The sequence below is a fragment of the Alligator mississippiensis genome, chromosome 9 (genome assembly GCF_030867095.1).
Source record: "Alligator mississippiensis isolate rAllMis1 chromosome 9, rAllMis1, whole genome shotgun sequence".
Taxonomy (NCBI): Eukaryota; Metazoa; Chordata; order Crocodylia; family Alligatoridae; genus Alligator; species Alligator mississippiensis.
In genome coordinates, this window is record NC_081832.1 from 52,115,865 (window position 1) to 52,131,977 (window position 16,113).

The 16,113-nt window shown below is 46.5% G+C and overlaps 1 protein-coding gene across 3 annotated transcripts in view; it reads right to left on the bottom strand.

The window, feature by feature from the left end:
- Positions 1–16,113, bottom strand: part of WWC1 (WW and C2 domain containing 1) — a 159,185-nt gene that overhangs the window by 54,337 nt on the left and 88,735 nt on the right. For all 3 annotated transcript variants that reach the window (XM_019487146.2, XM_014606575.3, XM_019487148.2), the window contains exon 3: positions 2,915–3,118. In XM_019487146.2, coding sequence (XP_019342691.2) covers positions 2,915–3,118 — 204 coding nt within the window. The remainder of the gene's footprint in view (positions 1–2,914; positions 3,119–16,113) is intronic.

Here is a 16,113-nt window from a genome sequence, read left to right on the forward strand (position 1 = left end):
TATACCATTTCTCTGCTTTCCTGAAACCCAGGGCTGCTGAGGAATGGTTTGGCTCTGGCATCCATAGTAGGTACCAGCAACAGCTCCTAAAGAATCTCCACCTCTACACTAGGGCTGTGTAAAGCTTCAGTCCCTAATTCTATTTGGAGGAGATTCAGACCAATTTGGTGGCCAAATCTCTGAATCCAAATCAAATCAGAGGGTCCTTTAATCTCTCCAAATTGAATTGGAACCCTCCGAATTGATTTGGAAAGATTCGGAGATTTCGGCATAGAGACAGATTTAAACGTTTTTTCAACAAACCTTTAGGTAGCAGGGGCTCGTGAGTGCTGTGATGCTGGGACGCATGGAGCATCCCATAGAAGCCTGAGGGGCTCCCCAGTGCACTCAGCAGCAGACCTGGAAGTGGACCAGAAGCACTTCCAGTCCACTTCTGGGTCCACCCGGCTCAGTGACTAGTGCCTCCTGGGTCTGGGGGACTGCCGAGGTAGGGAGGCACAGGGGAGGGGTCCCAGCATGCTCCCCAGCAGACCCAGAAGTGGACCAGAACTACTTCTGGTCCACTTCCGGGTCCACCGCCAAGCACGTGGCTGGCCCCACTGTACTTCTGTGGGACGTTCTATGTGCCCCAGCATCGCAGTGTTCACAAGCTCCACCTGCTACTTCAAGGTATGTAGAAAAAACTTTTAAAGCTGTGTCTGAATCTAAATCACTGATTCTCTGAATCAGCATTGAATCTTCAGATTTGGATTCAGCTGAATCGAATCAGGGACACTGATCCAAATCAACAAATCAAATCACTGTCTCTGATTCAGGCAGAATCTGAATTGAATAGGGACTGCTTTGCACACCCCAACTGTACACCCTGCTACCAGCCATGTTGAGGGAGGAACAGAATGTTAGCTGAGTCTGTTCCACACCACCCTAACATGCCCCTATGACAGGGGTGGGCCATTATTTTGGCTGGAGGGTCACATAAGTTTTGGTGAGCTGTCGAGGGCCACACACACGCACACAATCTTGCAAAAGATATATTAACAAATTATAGACAAAAAACCCCAAATCATATACTGCAAATCAAACATCAACAATAACATATTTTATTTATTTAAAAACATTTTTTTTTGCCCTGTTTTATGTTTTTTACATAGTGTACATAGAGGCAGTTGCATAATAACTTGAAAGTCTTGCTCCTGTATTTTGCATGAGGGTGGGGGGAGTGTGCGTGGGTGTGCACATGTATGGGGGGCTACCCACATGTTAGGTCCTGGGAGCAGGCTGGGAGTAGGGGACAAGGGGGAGGGAGGAAGAAAAGGAACAGGGGGGCAGAGGGTGCATGCAGCAGAGCTTCCCTGGACAGTACCTTGCAGGTGTGGTCTTTCCCCCTGCACTCCATTCAGCCTATGGCTTCCTGCATGGCACTCTGCATGAGGCTGCACTCCTGCACAGGCAGTCCACCAGACAGCACTGCCCCAGCCTCAGCCCCAGCCAGTGCCCACAGCTTCCAAGTGGGGCTGCTGCCACAGCCACCCAGGTACTGCTAAGTTCAAGTTCTCTATGCCTCCAGTGGCTCCTCCTCCTCCTGCCCCAGGTAGCAGATAAATGTGGGGAAGCCATGGGGACACGTGCTAGGCATCACATGCCCAGCCAGACAGGGCAGAAGCTGTAGCTGGGTGGTTCCTGCCCCAACACACGGGATTCTAGCTCCAGTTGTAGCTCCCAGTCATCTTCCACTCACACTGCCCACCTGCTGCAATGAGCAGCCACCTATGGGTTGCTGAGTGGATAGAAGGCAGGTGGGAGCTGGAGCCTTATGCACTGTGGCAGGAACTGCCCAGCTGCAGCTTCTGCTCTGCTTGGCTGGGCGCGTGCTGCCCAGCATACATCCCTATGGCCACCACCCTTCCCTATGCTGCCCGGAGTGGCACAGGAGGAGGAGCAGCCGTTGGAGGTGGGAGGAGTCTAGCAGTACCCAGGGGACTGCGGCTGCACCAGAAGCTGCGCATACTGGCCGGGGCCATTGGTGGGTGCAGGTGGAAGCATGGGGTGGGCTGCCCTGGGTGGGACCGGGTAGGGTTCAGCCCCATGTGGATCACTGCAGAAGCAGCCATAGGCTGGATCCAATCAGTTGGCCAGCTGGATCTGGCCCACAGGCTATATTTTACTCACTCCTGCCCTATGGTACATCAAGAGCGGGCAAAAATTACTTCTAAAACTCTTGCCTTTAACTGAAGTCATTACTAGCAACTAGCAGTTGTGCCAATGTACAGGTATGTCAAATGTTTGCCGACTTGAGTGCATTGTCCTGTATTTAAGCTTATCGGCCAATTCTACGAAAGTTCCAGATCTTCATAGCTTACCTTCCTGCTTCCTCTTCACGGTCTCCATTTTGCATTGACTATTTTTTCTGCTTCTCTCTGCATACTCCCTGTTTTTACAGCTGTATTTGTGTTAGGCTTGATTGCAGCAATCCCTGAGCTGCAAGCTAGCTTAGTCTAATAGCAGCAAGGTGCTACTAGATATTTTATGGACCATGTGATCCATAACAGAATTTGAGAGAGAGAGATCTGTTAGACAGCAAAAGAATACTTAGTAGGTTGTCTTGTAAGTTTCCTTGCAAAACTCTTTTCCATTATTACCAAACTGTTAGAAAGCACCAGTAACACATACCTGTCTCTTTGGACCTGGGCATCTCAGACCACCTAATTAGGTCATCAGAAGCCCATTGTTATGTCAAGAGAGCTAGCAAGATACTACCCATAGTGTTATACGCTTGTCTTATTGGAAGCCATCTGTAAGCAGATTAGTTGTTTTTAGAACTGACACGCGAGCAAAACTACGTTTGACAGCAGGCTCTTTTCCTAGTTGTGTTCCAACAGCGGTTTTCACTTAGAGTTGATTTATTCATACTCACAGCTCATCTGAGAACCTAGCTTGTGCTCCCAGACTTCATGGAGTTGCTGATACTCTTGCTGGGCCAATTCAAGTCTTTGCTGTTTCACTTGGTAGATCTCCTTCTGAGCAGCAATTGCTTCTTGGGCCAGGACCAGATAGTCCTTCAGCATATGTTCTTGCTCCCTCCGCCATTGCACACGAGGGTCTTCTATCTGTGTGGTTTCTTTAAGAGAAGACAAAACCTTAATTCAAAGATAGACAGGGATAAGTGGCACCAAAAGAATATGCTTAGTATCATTGCTTAAGTTTCTGTCCACTCCATCTATGTCAAATTTACAATTTAGAAGATAGGCAATTAGCAATCTGTTGATCAGAAATTGAATTGTTTGGATTAAATTACTATATAAATGGTGACAGTAAAAATGAAATGCTTTAGTTTTAGTAACAGATTTTAGTTATATAAACAGTTACCATGGAATAATTTCTATGCTTATTCTTATATATGTTTTAAACTGATGAACAAGTGGAGGACTTTTCTTTGTCAAGTTCCATGGAGGAGGACATGCTGTATTCTAAAAACATGTAGCTTATAAAGCAAAACAATTCAATTGCCTCACTGTCCAATAATTAAAAAATAAATACTTCAGGTACACCAATATCAGTTTGGCTACCCCTATAAACAACACAATAAAATTGCTGTCAGGTTGGAAGGTCTATGCTACAAAGCAAATAAAACAGAGGGTAGAAAAAAGGACAAATAGGTTCACTAAGATACAAGGAAAGAGAATTAAATGATTTAAAGGATAACATACATAAAATTGGATACATAAAATTAAGTTATGCAATTAGCGCGTAAGATAAATAAATATCTATTTTCCCCGTTAAAAGGAAAGCATTCTTTTTATTTTAAATCAATGCTTTAGAGGATGGAGAGAAAATGATGTAGATAATAAAGATCATTTTTAGATAATGAAGCTGACACTATAATTAACAATTTAATTAGTTTGACCTCCATTATTCCAATTCCGCAGACTTCTAGGTTTCTATTTAAAAAGCAAAAAGCCACTTAGTACAAAATATGTAAAAGCTAAAACAATTTCATTGTGGTTTAGTGAGCAAGTGTTTGAAAACAAATTCTCATTTCTCTCTCATTCCTACTGTGTCTCCTCATCTGAAACACAGAAACAAGAGTTTCCATTATTCAGCCAACTTCCAATGCTCTAGGCTGTCTGAACTAATCGCGCCTGAAAGAGGATGCCTAGTTACCACGTAATGAATAATTAATAAAAAGAGGCTGGTTGAAACCATCTGTGGGAATCTAATCTGCATATCTTAAGAGTTTCTTTAAATATTTAGTAAAAACTGTCACGTTGGAGGCTATGAAAAAGTCTCAAATAAATCAGGCATAAGATTATCTTTGGAAGATACTGGATTGAGGGCAGCATGCATATTTTGTTGCAAACCCTATACATAAGTCTAAATGCTTACGGTTTGGGGGGGGGGGGGTTGTTGGTCTGTCTGCCTTTTTTTTTTTTTTTTTTTATCAAGGCACACAAGTTGTTGGCATAACTACCATAGACTGGATCATGCTGGAGAAATGCCTGACCAAAATATTCCACTGATCATGTGGTTTTAACTAACTACTTGTTCTGCATATGTGCGTGGGTTTAAGTAGTTTAAAGGGAATCATACCAATAGGGTACATTTTAAAAGAAATTCTAAGTTTTAAATAAACTTAAGGTTAACACACAAGTTACAGAAATGACTCGGAACAAAAAGCCAAGACACTGCAACAGTGTAGTCTAGTCCCAGATAAGGTTAATATTGCTACCACTAGCAGAGCAAGATTTTAAATTTTGTTGTGGATGTTAAAAATCAAGCCTTGATCTAAAACACTGCTTTAAAAATATAGCTGGCTTCCCCAACTACAGTTTTTCATCAAGACCAGTGTTAATGAGATCATAGTACTGTTCCACCAAGACAGCTGATGAAATGTTCCCAGTAACCTTGCACTAAGTAAACAGAAAACAAGTGTGTCTGGAAACTGCAGCATCATATAGGAAATACGAATTTTGAAGTGCCAGTAGTTGTGCTTTCCCACAAGTGTTAGCACCAAACCATCCTTATTCAGAGTGAATCACTATGTACCTGCTACTTGGAAAAAAAAATCCATTTGCATTGCGTCCAAAGTTAGCTGGACCAAATCCTCTGCAGAAAACTAAAATGAGATGCGTTGAGAATTTCATGTGTGTAATCTGCCTGAGATAATACATCTGGTCAGCGTCAAAAGCCTGAGTCAGCTTTCAGCCTATTTTCCAAGAATACTTAGAAAGAGTTCTTAGAATGCAAAAGAAATATTCACCACTCTTAGTTATCAGTGATAAAGTATGAAGGAAACTTAGAACATAGCCAGCTCTTTAAAGCAGTTACTTTCAAAGACTTGGAACTAACAGTTACCACCTTTAGTGAAGCTGATTTTTATTGCTTTAAATACATGTGAACTCCTGGATAGCAATCGTTCAGATCTAGCTTTACCAAGACCCACCAACCAAGACAGGAACAAAGTAGAATGCAACTATGTTGAAAAAAACAACAACTCCCCCCCGCCCCAAGCCCCCCCCCCCCCCCCAAAAAACTGCATTTTCTGCTTCTACCTGGAAGAGGCAAAGTTTAAAAGAACCTTGAGTGTGATGGATATATTTGGAAACAAAAGACAAAAGCTTATTTTTGCGCAGAAGCTCCAATGCTACTTTTGGGCATGTTCCAGTCTTCAGTTGCCTGCCAAGAGCTTGAAGTTCCAAGTTGCTAAGATCCAAAGCATTTATGTCAGAGGATGCTGTAAGTTTGCAAATTTGCTCTTTTGCCACTCCTACCTTCTCACTGCAATAGGTGGCTGTCTACTTTATTTTCCCTTAAACCCTAGACCAGCTCAGAATATTTATTAAAAATAGGAGTCAGAAGACCTAATTTCATTCTTATTGATGGTTTGAAGTGCTATTTATCATTTCAATTGCTGAATCAATTTCAGTAAGCCATGGATAATTTAGGAAACGTACCTTTAATCACAATCTCTTAAAACTTGCATATTTTCAGATTTCAGTTATACAAAACAAAATGTCCCAATTTTGCATTAGAACCTACGTATCGGTGTCTCTTGCAAACTCACACTTGTGATGTTTCTAACTTGAAAATTATGTTTGAATGAAACGTCATCGAGCATTTTGAAACTTGCAATAGATGGGAAAAAATTTTTAACATGAAAACAAATATACCTTGGCTATATTTAAAAAAAATATATTTTTCCCCATCCTCATTAACATACCTACATTGCTTTTTTAATGTAGCTGCATGTCTTGATCCACAAAAGATCAGTTCTCTATAGCTCAAAGTAACATTACTGCAGTTGCAAGCATTTGAAATGAAGCTAAAATCAGTGAGTTTGTTTTTTCATACGAAAAGATAATACTACCAAGGCCCTCAAAGGACTTTCCTTGAAGTGCCTGACTGAGGCATTCTTATACCCTTTTTATTGATAGGGAAATTGAGGCAAGGGTAAAATAATTTTGCGGTTTGCTTACTGTATGACCCTGAGGAACGGGAAAGTGACAACAAGAGCCCCGATTTGAAATCCCAGAGTTAACGAGACCATTTTCCTTTTTTTTTCCCATTCATTTTCAGTCATGCTCATCCTATAACCACTCCCAACTCTCTCCTTCCACCTCTTCCCTCAGTTGTCTCTCTGAGTTTTGTACTCTCTGTTCACAGGGTGGAATACATGTATACCAAGGCTGTGAGAAATTTTGGCAGCCGTTTCATTTCGGAGGTGTTTTGGTCTGTTTTGGTGACTGAAATATTGAACTCAAAATGAAATGGAAGGCTCCGCACCATCTCCAAAACGAAACCATCCAAAATGTTTTGGATGTTTCAGATGTTTCAGAATGTTTCAGAGGTGGGCTTGTGGGGAAACAGAAACTCAGAAGAGCGAGGGGGGAGATGGGGAAAGGACTGCTCTGATATTGCCATCTGTAGCTAGCCAGTGTCTGTGATCTGTCCCTGAGGTCCCTTCCAATCCCAGTGCTCTGGGGGAGGGAAGGAGAAATAGTATACAAGGGTCTGTGTGAAGCCTTTCTCTGCCTTTTGTGAGCTATCTAGAAGCAACAGCGTGTGAAAGGTACTGGCTGGCTATAGTGACTGGCTTCCTAGTCAGTCTCTTGCTAGTCTCTCTCTTTGGAAAGGATTGGATACACCTTTCCAATATATTAGAGATAGAAGACATAGTAAGCAGATAGAAGAAGATATATTAAAGACCAAGAAGATATAGTAAGCAGATAGAAGATATACTGCACAGAGAAGATATACTGTGCACACATACACACACATATATTAAATACATACAAGCTATATTACACACACACTTTCCAGACCAGCAAACATTATGAAGCATGCTGGAAAGGCAGGTGCCAGATCTTCTGGCAGGGGAGCGAGACGAGCTAGAGGGGGCAGGAGGAGAGCTGTAAGTCTGCCCCTCACCCCAAACTTAGATGCACCCTCTTCTCTAGCAGCCATGAGGCTTCTGCTGCTAGTGGAAGCAAGGAAGTGGGAGCAGTGTCTGCACCTGCCCCACCTCCACTAATAATAATAATAACAATAATAATAATAATAACAATAACCCCTAGTGCCACAAGCACCAGCATGACAATCTCTTCCACCCCAATTTCAGTTCCCAGCGTGAGTCTCCCAGCACCAGCGGAGGAGCTGGATCTGAAACCAGGGGAGCTCAGTGCCATAGTCAGGAAAATTCTGGGGAAGGAGGGGGAATCTGAGTTTGTGCTCCACACACCTCAAAGTGCCCCTAGAGCCAGGTCTCCTTCTCCAGAAGGGACTTCAGAGGAGGTTGAGGTTGTGGAGGCAAGTGGATTAGCTGAGTCAGCTGCTCCTGTTGTTGTGCCTCTGCCTGCTAAGGAGGGAGATAAGGCAGGATCTGCACCCGCACCGCAGAAGTGAGGGGGTAGTGTAGTGTGGGATCATTTTGAAGTGGCAGATGATCCCAAGTATGCTATCTGTCTGCACTGCCAATGCAAGACCAGCAGGGGCAAGGATGAGAAACACATCAGCATCATAGGGATGCTGATGCATAGCAGAAGGCATCACCCACTTACCCGTGCTCCTCCTCAGCCTGCACCAGTGGGAGTGTGCCCAAAGGGAAGCCCCACTCTCACTCCAAAGTCCCCGTCCCCCAGAATCAGAAGCAGGCCACCCTGGGCCAGTGGGGGAGAGGCAGAGGGAAGGCAGGGCACATTCCCAAGGCGAGTGAGACTACCCAGGGCATTGGGGAGATGCTTGCTCTGGATGGCCAACCCTTCTCCTTAGTTGAGCGCCAGGGTTCAGGCAGCTCACGGCACTCATGGCTCCATCATACCATGATCCCACACACACCACCTTCAGCAGGATAGTGTTGCCCTTTCCCTGTATGAGGCATGTGGGGAGTACTTGAGGGAGGAGCTGTGCAAGGGAGGTCCACAGGTGGCCTTGCACTTCACCTCAGACATCTGAAGCAGCCAGGGTGAAGATCATGCCTACATCTCCTTCACAGGACACTGGTGCGATCAGTCAGGCTGTCGGTGGGCTCCCCTTCAAGCAGAAGTGATGGATGAGTCCCACAGGGCAACAGAGATCATGGGGGCCATGAACTGCATGGTGCAGGGGTGGGTCATTGAGCAGGGCAAGTTTATCTGTGGGTTCATGGTCACCGACAATGGGGCCAATATGATCAAGGCGGTCCGTGATGCCAATTTTGTTGGCATCCACGCTGTGTCACACAGGTTCCACTTTAGTGTCAGAGATGCCTTGGAAGGGGACAGGGCTGCCAGGGAGGGCACTATCACAACCAGCCAGCTCATTTCAAAATGCAGGAAGGTGGTGGCACAGCATCAAGGAGCGAAAGATGCTATGGGACAAACAGGTAGAGTTGAACATCCTGCAGCACAAAATTATGCAGGATGTGGAGACTTGGTGGAACTCCACATATCTGATGCTCGAAAGGCTGCTCAAGCAACATAAGGCCATCCATGAGATGGCTTTGCTCGGGGAGATTGGGATCAGCAGCCCCCTTAAAACAGAGTGGGATGCCATCTCTCAGATCTTGGGGGTCTTCAAGCCATTCCTTCTGGCCACCGAGAGCCTCAGTGCTGGAGAGGCCCTCCTTAGCCAGGTGCTTCCCATAGTGAGGGAACTTCAGAACCAAATGGAGAAGTTCCAGAGGATCAATGTTCCTGGTTGGCGCAAGCCGCTGTCATCAGAGGTGGAGGCACTGGTGAAATAGCTGAAGGAGGGCATCAAGAAAGAGCTGGATCCATTGTGGTCCAGTATGTTCCACGTGCTTTTGGCCATGTGTGACCTGAGGGTGAAGGGGAGCATGTGCGCCAGCAAAACCCTGCATCACTGGACAAAGGTGCTGGTGAACAGGGTCAGGGAGGCAGAATGGTAGAGGCAGGTTGATGTGGAACAGGGGGATCCACTGTCCCATGCCAGTACTCCATCCACCAGCCAGTCTCCTCCACCACAGGCACTGCCAATGTGGGCTAAAGGCATGGCTTCCATGTTGGGTTCCAGAGGCACCAGACCCCAGCATCAGGCAGGTGATGCCAAGGCCTTGGTGACTACCTATCTTGCTAAAGACGTGAAGCCACTGCTCTGTGACCCCTCGGCCCACTGGGCAAGCTGCAGCCAGATGTGGCAGGATCTGAACACAGTTGCCCAGGAAGACCTGTCCTGTCTACTGAGCAGTGTTCTGAGTGAGAGGGTGTTCAGCATTGCTGGGGATATTGTGACACCCCGCCACACCTCCTTGGATCCTGGTATGGTGGAGCAGCTGGTGTTCCTCAAGGTGAACCTCGCGTTGCTGGGGTTCCCCAAGCTCCACGTGCAGATGGAGTGAGTGCCACCCTCCTCACTCAATCTGCACCTATCTGCACCTTTTAATTTTTTTTTAAACCATTTAATGCCCCACTCTCAGAGCTGGAGTCAGCACTCACTGCATCACCAGCCAGCAGGGGAAGAACATCTCCCTGCTGAGCTCCTGTGCATCCTGTTCAAGGATGAACTCGGAGGTATGGGCTGGGGCTATGGGGAAGGAGGAGGCCGCAGGTCCTGGGCATGACCTTAAAGCACCCTGCCAGGATTAGAAGGCCTGGTGGGACTGCCAGTGGCATGGCAGCTCCCAAGAAATGCCAGGACCACAAACCTCCCTGGTGAAAGGTGGGTAGGAGGCACCTTATAACCTCCAGCCACCACATGCATGCAGTCCTGGCTAGGGAAAGCCCAGACCTGTAAGATCCTTGGGAGGCCCGAGGCTTGCTGGTTGCAGTGGAGTTGTGAAGCTCCAGGTGAGCTTAGCTGCCAGGGATGCCATTTGCAAGGCATTGGCAGTTTTAGGGGAGGTATGGAGCTGCAGAATGGATGTCACCCCTAAACATCAGGGGCCTAAATGGGCAGCCTCCTGCCTGGGTAACACCTGAATCGGTTTTCCATCAACGCCTGGCAGGTGAAAGAAGGGCAGGCGGTTGGCCCAGAAATAGGTGGGCTGGCTAAGATCTCACCTGCACTGGGAAGACCCCCTGCTCTTCCTCGGTGGAATGAATAGTGAAGAACCCAGAGGCTGGCATGCAATGAAGGCAAGAAAGCCAGTCAGTGAAAGTATCAGTTAAGGTGTCAGGGGGTGAGGGACAGGATGGGAGGGCAGGGGGAGGGGGAAGAAGGATGTAGCAAGGAAAAGTAGAGTAGTTCCTGGGGATTCAGACGTCAGGCAGGTTATAGTGTGTCATAAATCCAATGTCTATGTTGAGTCTGAGTTTCTGTACCTAAGAGGTTGATGAAGTGAACTTCATAGGCTCATCTGTGAAAAGTGGTTTGTAAATTTCTTTTGAGGATCAGACCTCAGAGACTGGAGACAGAGTGGCTTTCTTATGAGAAACTTACCCCCACAGGTAGTTGGGTATTCTTGTCTGTAATAGAGTTCTGGTGTGCATTCATTCTGGTGTGCAGTAGTTGTTTGGTGTCTCCTACATATTTTCCATCAGGGCACTTGGTGCGCTGGATGAGCTATATAATGTTTCTGGAGATGCAGCTGTAAGATCCAGGGGTGGTGACGGTTCTGCTGTGGGGTGTAGTAATTTTGGGGGTACTGGAGTTATGTTGGCAAGTTTTGCATTTCTTGTCATGGCATGGTCTGGATCCATTTGGTGTGTTCTGGGCTGTAGGAAGTTTGCTTCTGGTCATAGGAGACACATGGAGGGGGAATGGGGGCCCCCCTAAGACAGCTAGTGCCCACCCTGAGAGTGAGCGCTTAGGCTGGTAGTGGGGCACGAAGAGTGCTCATGCCCCCCCCTGAAATTGGCTCCACTGGCGGTACATTTCCGCCAGCACGCTTGGTGAACCCCCCACCGGTTGCCAGCTGACTGCTGGGGGACCCCCCCCAATCATGCCCTGCTGGTGCCCCCCCAGACTCAGGAGGCACCAGTCACCCATGCTTCTGGTGATGAGGATAGCGAGGGTCAGTGTTTGTTTGAGTTTATATACCACCTTTCACAGAAGAGCCTATGAACTTCACTGCACCAACCTCCTGGATATAGAAACTCATGGACTCAATATAGACATTGGATTTATGACACACTATAACCTGTCTGACATCTGACTCCCCAGGTACCACTTTTACCTGCCACATCCCCCCCACCCACCAAATCCCCCCAGTCTGTTCCTCACCCCCTGACATCTCAATTTACATTTTCTCTGACTGGCTTTTTTGCCTGCATTGCATGCCCACCTCTGGCTTCTTCGCCATTTCATTCCATCCAGGAAGAGTGCGCACACACACACACACACACGAGTAGATGCTTCTTCAGCCTGATGAAGGGTTTTTAAACCCGAAAGCTTGCTAAGATATATTTCTCCAACTATTCAGTTGATCTAATAAAAGATATCAGAGGTACCCTCGACTGATCCATGCTGGGGCCAGGACCCAAAGTGGGGTCAAAGCGCCAGGGGCCCACCGTGAGGAATGCCCAGAGCAAGAGGCTCGGGGTTCCGACTGGCCTGAAGGCAGGACCAGGGTCTAAGGGGGAGCCAAAGATCCCAGAGAGGAGATCACAGCTGGAGGGGGTGAAGGATGAAATGTGTGAGGCATGGTCCACAGTGTAGGGAAGGTACAGAGCTGCGGAATGGATGTCACCCCAAGACACCTAGATGGGCAGCCTCCTGCCTGGGAAATATCTGAATAAATTTTCCATCAAGCTGTAGCAGGAAAAAGAGGGGTGGCCGGTTGGCCCAGAAACAAGTAGGCAGGGGGAGATCTAACTAGCACCGGGAAGGCCCCCTATTATAGGCTACCATCCCTGCTGGTGTCATCCCGCTGCTCTTTAACACACACACAAAGTTACACATCACAAGTTTTGCCTTTAACAGTTTGAGGTGCAGTTTCACAGAAACCCCTTCACCTATCTCCTTGAAACATGGCAGGCTTCATGACCTCAGAAAGGGGTACCATTCCTGCAATCTTCATCCAAATCAGGCAAGAAATTACAAAGTTAGAGGCATTTTACTGATTCCCCATTATAGCATATGACCGAATCACCAAAACAGCGTCGAAACTCTGAAACAGGTTCGGCTGAATCGAAACGGAACAGCGACCCAAACCACTGAAACGAATCAATGTCCTCCAAAATGGCCGAATCTGAAACCGAAACAAAACATAGCCATTTCACACAGCCCTAATGTATACTGAGGGCCAGGAAGCAGCCATGCTGGCCACATTCTTCCCACTTCCTGCACACATGGGCTGCATTGAGAAGCCTAGTGGGACAAAGGAAGCTGCAGAGAGTTAAGGAGAAGTCCTAGCTGTCTGCTCAGACACTCCATCAATACCCTCCAATAACTGAGAGGAAGGATAGAATGGAGATCCGTGGCCTTGAGCATATGTAACTTTCAGTGGACACAGGATATGCAGGAGAAATTTTAACAAATCATCCATATAAATACAGTTTTCCCTCGCCAACCGCTGGGGTTAGGTTTCTGAAAGTTTCCATTGGCAAAACCATGGCTGGCAAGACAAAAGGCTTATGGGAAAAATGGCAGGTGGCGGGCTGATGTGCAGCCATAGAAAAAATGTGGTTACTCAAAATTGTATACTGTGGTAGCCAAAATGGTATATACAATATTAAGTGTGGATACTCAAAACCATGGCTAGCAATGGAAACCTGTAACCCCTAAAAGTAGGCTATGAAGGATGAAGGACTGATGAAAGGGTGGATAAAAGGCATAAGCATACAGAAATTTTAGTTCTTGTTTTTGACTTGGTCTAATTTGATGCAGAGTATGTTCTAAGCCAGTGGTGCTCAACCTTTTTGGCCAGAGGGCCGGATGGCAGTGCCTAGGTCATCCATAGGCCAGATCCAGATGGTAGGCCCAATCTGGCATATGGTAGCAGTAGTGCCCCATCCAGCTGCACAGAGGGGGACAGAGGGCATCACAGCTTCAACCTGACTCGCGCAGGGGAAAGAGGGCTTGACCCAGCCCCAAGGTGGAAAGATGGCCCAGCCCCAACCCAGCCCCATGGGGGAAAGGAGCTTGGCCCAGCCCTGCAGAGAGTGGGGAAAGGTACTTCAGCCAGCCCCAACCCAACCCTGTGGGCAAAAAGGGGCATGGCCCAGTCCGATCTAGCCAAGGGAGAAGGGCATGACCTGGTTTTATCCATCTGTAGGGGTGGGAGAAAGGGGCGTGACCGTGCCCCCAACCTGCTGTGCAGGGCTCAAGTTTTGGGAATTTGGCAGCTGGGGACAGTGGCCATATTTATTGCCACCATTCCCCTTCTACCACATTTCCTGATCCATGGGGAGCCCTTTGACCCGGAGTTTGAGCACCCTTGTGTGACATGTTTGAAGAATGAAGTTTCCCTTTTGCTAATGTACCAAGAATATTCCAGGTACAGTAAAAGCTCTGTTAACTGGCATCCATGGGGAGTGGGGGGTGCTGGTTAATCAAATATGCCGGTTATCTGAGCGGTTTTTTTTCAAGAAAGAAACTAAGCCTTCATTTTAATATAACATTATTATAACTTTTAATATAACATTTTAACTATTTTAACTTTAAATATTTTAACTACAATATAAGGAATAATAAAGTAAATAGTATAGCAAGATGGTGTCTCTGATAGGTGCTGGTTAATAGAGAATTCCGGGTGGTAAAGTGCCGGATAACACAGCTTTTACCATACTCACTTCAATTCAATTACATTTACTTCACCTGAAAATGTATGTTAGAAGCGTCTTTCATCTCATTTTATTTTACTAAGCACTGGCTTTGGATTTAAATTTTGGGTATGAATAGGCATTAGTTTCTAATGCTAGAAATTTCTGGGGAGTTTGCAGCACTAGAATCTTTCCGGGAGAAGGAGCATAGAGGCTTTCCAACCTGCACCTTCCCCCTCTCCCTTCCTCCCCACAATTTGCCCAGTTTGGGGTGATCCTCACTAATTTCAATAAAGGTTTGCCTTGATGAAACAGACTGAAGGTCTGGGGGCCTAATTAGAGCTACAGATAGCATTACTTATTCAAGAATTATGGAACAAGTATTCCTGACAATTTTCACTGAATAAGATGGCCACCACTGGTTTTCTTTTCTTTATGTTAATAATTAAAAGGCAATGGCTGCTTTATATTAACCCAAGGTAGATTATTTCACAAGAGCCTCACCTGCTTAAAGCAATTCAAGTCAGTTAAAACTACCACACCATTTATTAGTCATTGCTAACATCTTAAACAACATTTTAGTTAACAAGAATTGCTGTGGTGCGTGTTTCTGTGAAGTCAGAGCTATGAAACAGCCAGCCAAAGACGATTTGTATTCTTTCGAGAAATCTGCTGGGAAACCCAACAGAGCAACTCTTCTAGAAGCTTAGTGACGGAATTGCTTTCAGTACCTCTGCCTTTAATATCCTCATCTAAATTACATCTTCAAGCTTCTGTTAGCTGGGGCACTTGCATGAGTCAAAACAAGTTAGCTTATTCCTCAGAGCATGGGAGACTGGGCCATATGTGCCACCATATTCACACTGGCCCCCACAGAACTAGCATATTCTTAATTTATCCAAGTTTGTGGATGACACATTATTCAGGAGAGTGAAAAATCAAAGCTGGCTGTGAAGAACTGCAGAAAGATCTCAAAACTGGGTGAAGAGACAACAAATCAGCAAATGAAGTTCCATGTTGATAAGTGCAGTGGTGCATGTGGGATAGAATAACCCAAAATATGCATACACAATGATGGACTCTATATTAGCTGTTACTACTCAAGAAAGATCTTGAAGTTGCTTTCAGCAAACTATCCAAAACATCAGCTCCATGTTTGGCAGCGGTCAAAAAGACAAAAAAGCGATTAGGAGTTAAGGGGATTGAAAGGAAAAACAGAAAATCTTGTGACGCCAGTGTATAAATTCATGGTTCTTCCACACCTTAAATCACAGGTAACAAATTAATTAGGATGCACCAGTCAGGTGAGGGGCAAAGGGTGAGCCACATCAAACCCATAGACCAGCCCCACATACTGGAGCCAGTACAAGGAGTTGATCTGGCATGAATACCGGATGCAGTGTACGCTCCAGATTAGCCCTGTGTGCATGCGAGCAGAGCCAGCAAAGGGCCTACTTGCTGGTTCCAGTACAAGGGGCCAGTCTGTGGGCCCAGTTCAGACCAATCCCAGAGCCAGTATGCAGGGCTAGTCTGGCAGGGTACCACATAGAGCCAGCACACCCTGGATCAGCCCCCTCTACCTTGAATGTGCCTGCTACAGCCCCGTACATTGCATGAAGCACATGTTGACTCCAGTCATGTAAAATTAAGTTTGGAAGGTTAAGAGGTCATCTAGTTCAGTGGTTCTCAACCTTTTTCATACTGGGATCCATTTGCAAAGATTGATGGCTTGTCCTGAGCCAAACGGCCCTGGCCCTGCCAGTGCCCAACCGACATTGCCCCATCCCCCCTGCCCTGCTACTGCCTTGACCCAGCTACCCAGCCTTCTTCCCCCAGTCCTGGCAGGTACCCCCCGCACACACACATACCATCCCCCCATCCCCCACTCCAGCAGTCCCCAAGCTCTGGCCCTCCAACCCCCACTCTCCATACATTTACCTTCATCTGGCTGCTGGGGCTGTTCCCATGACCCTACCTG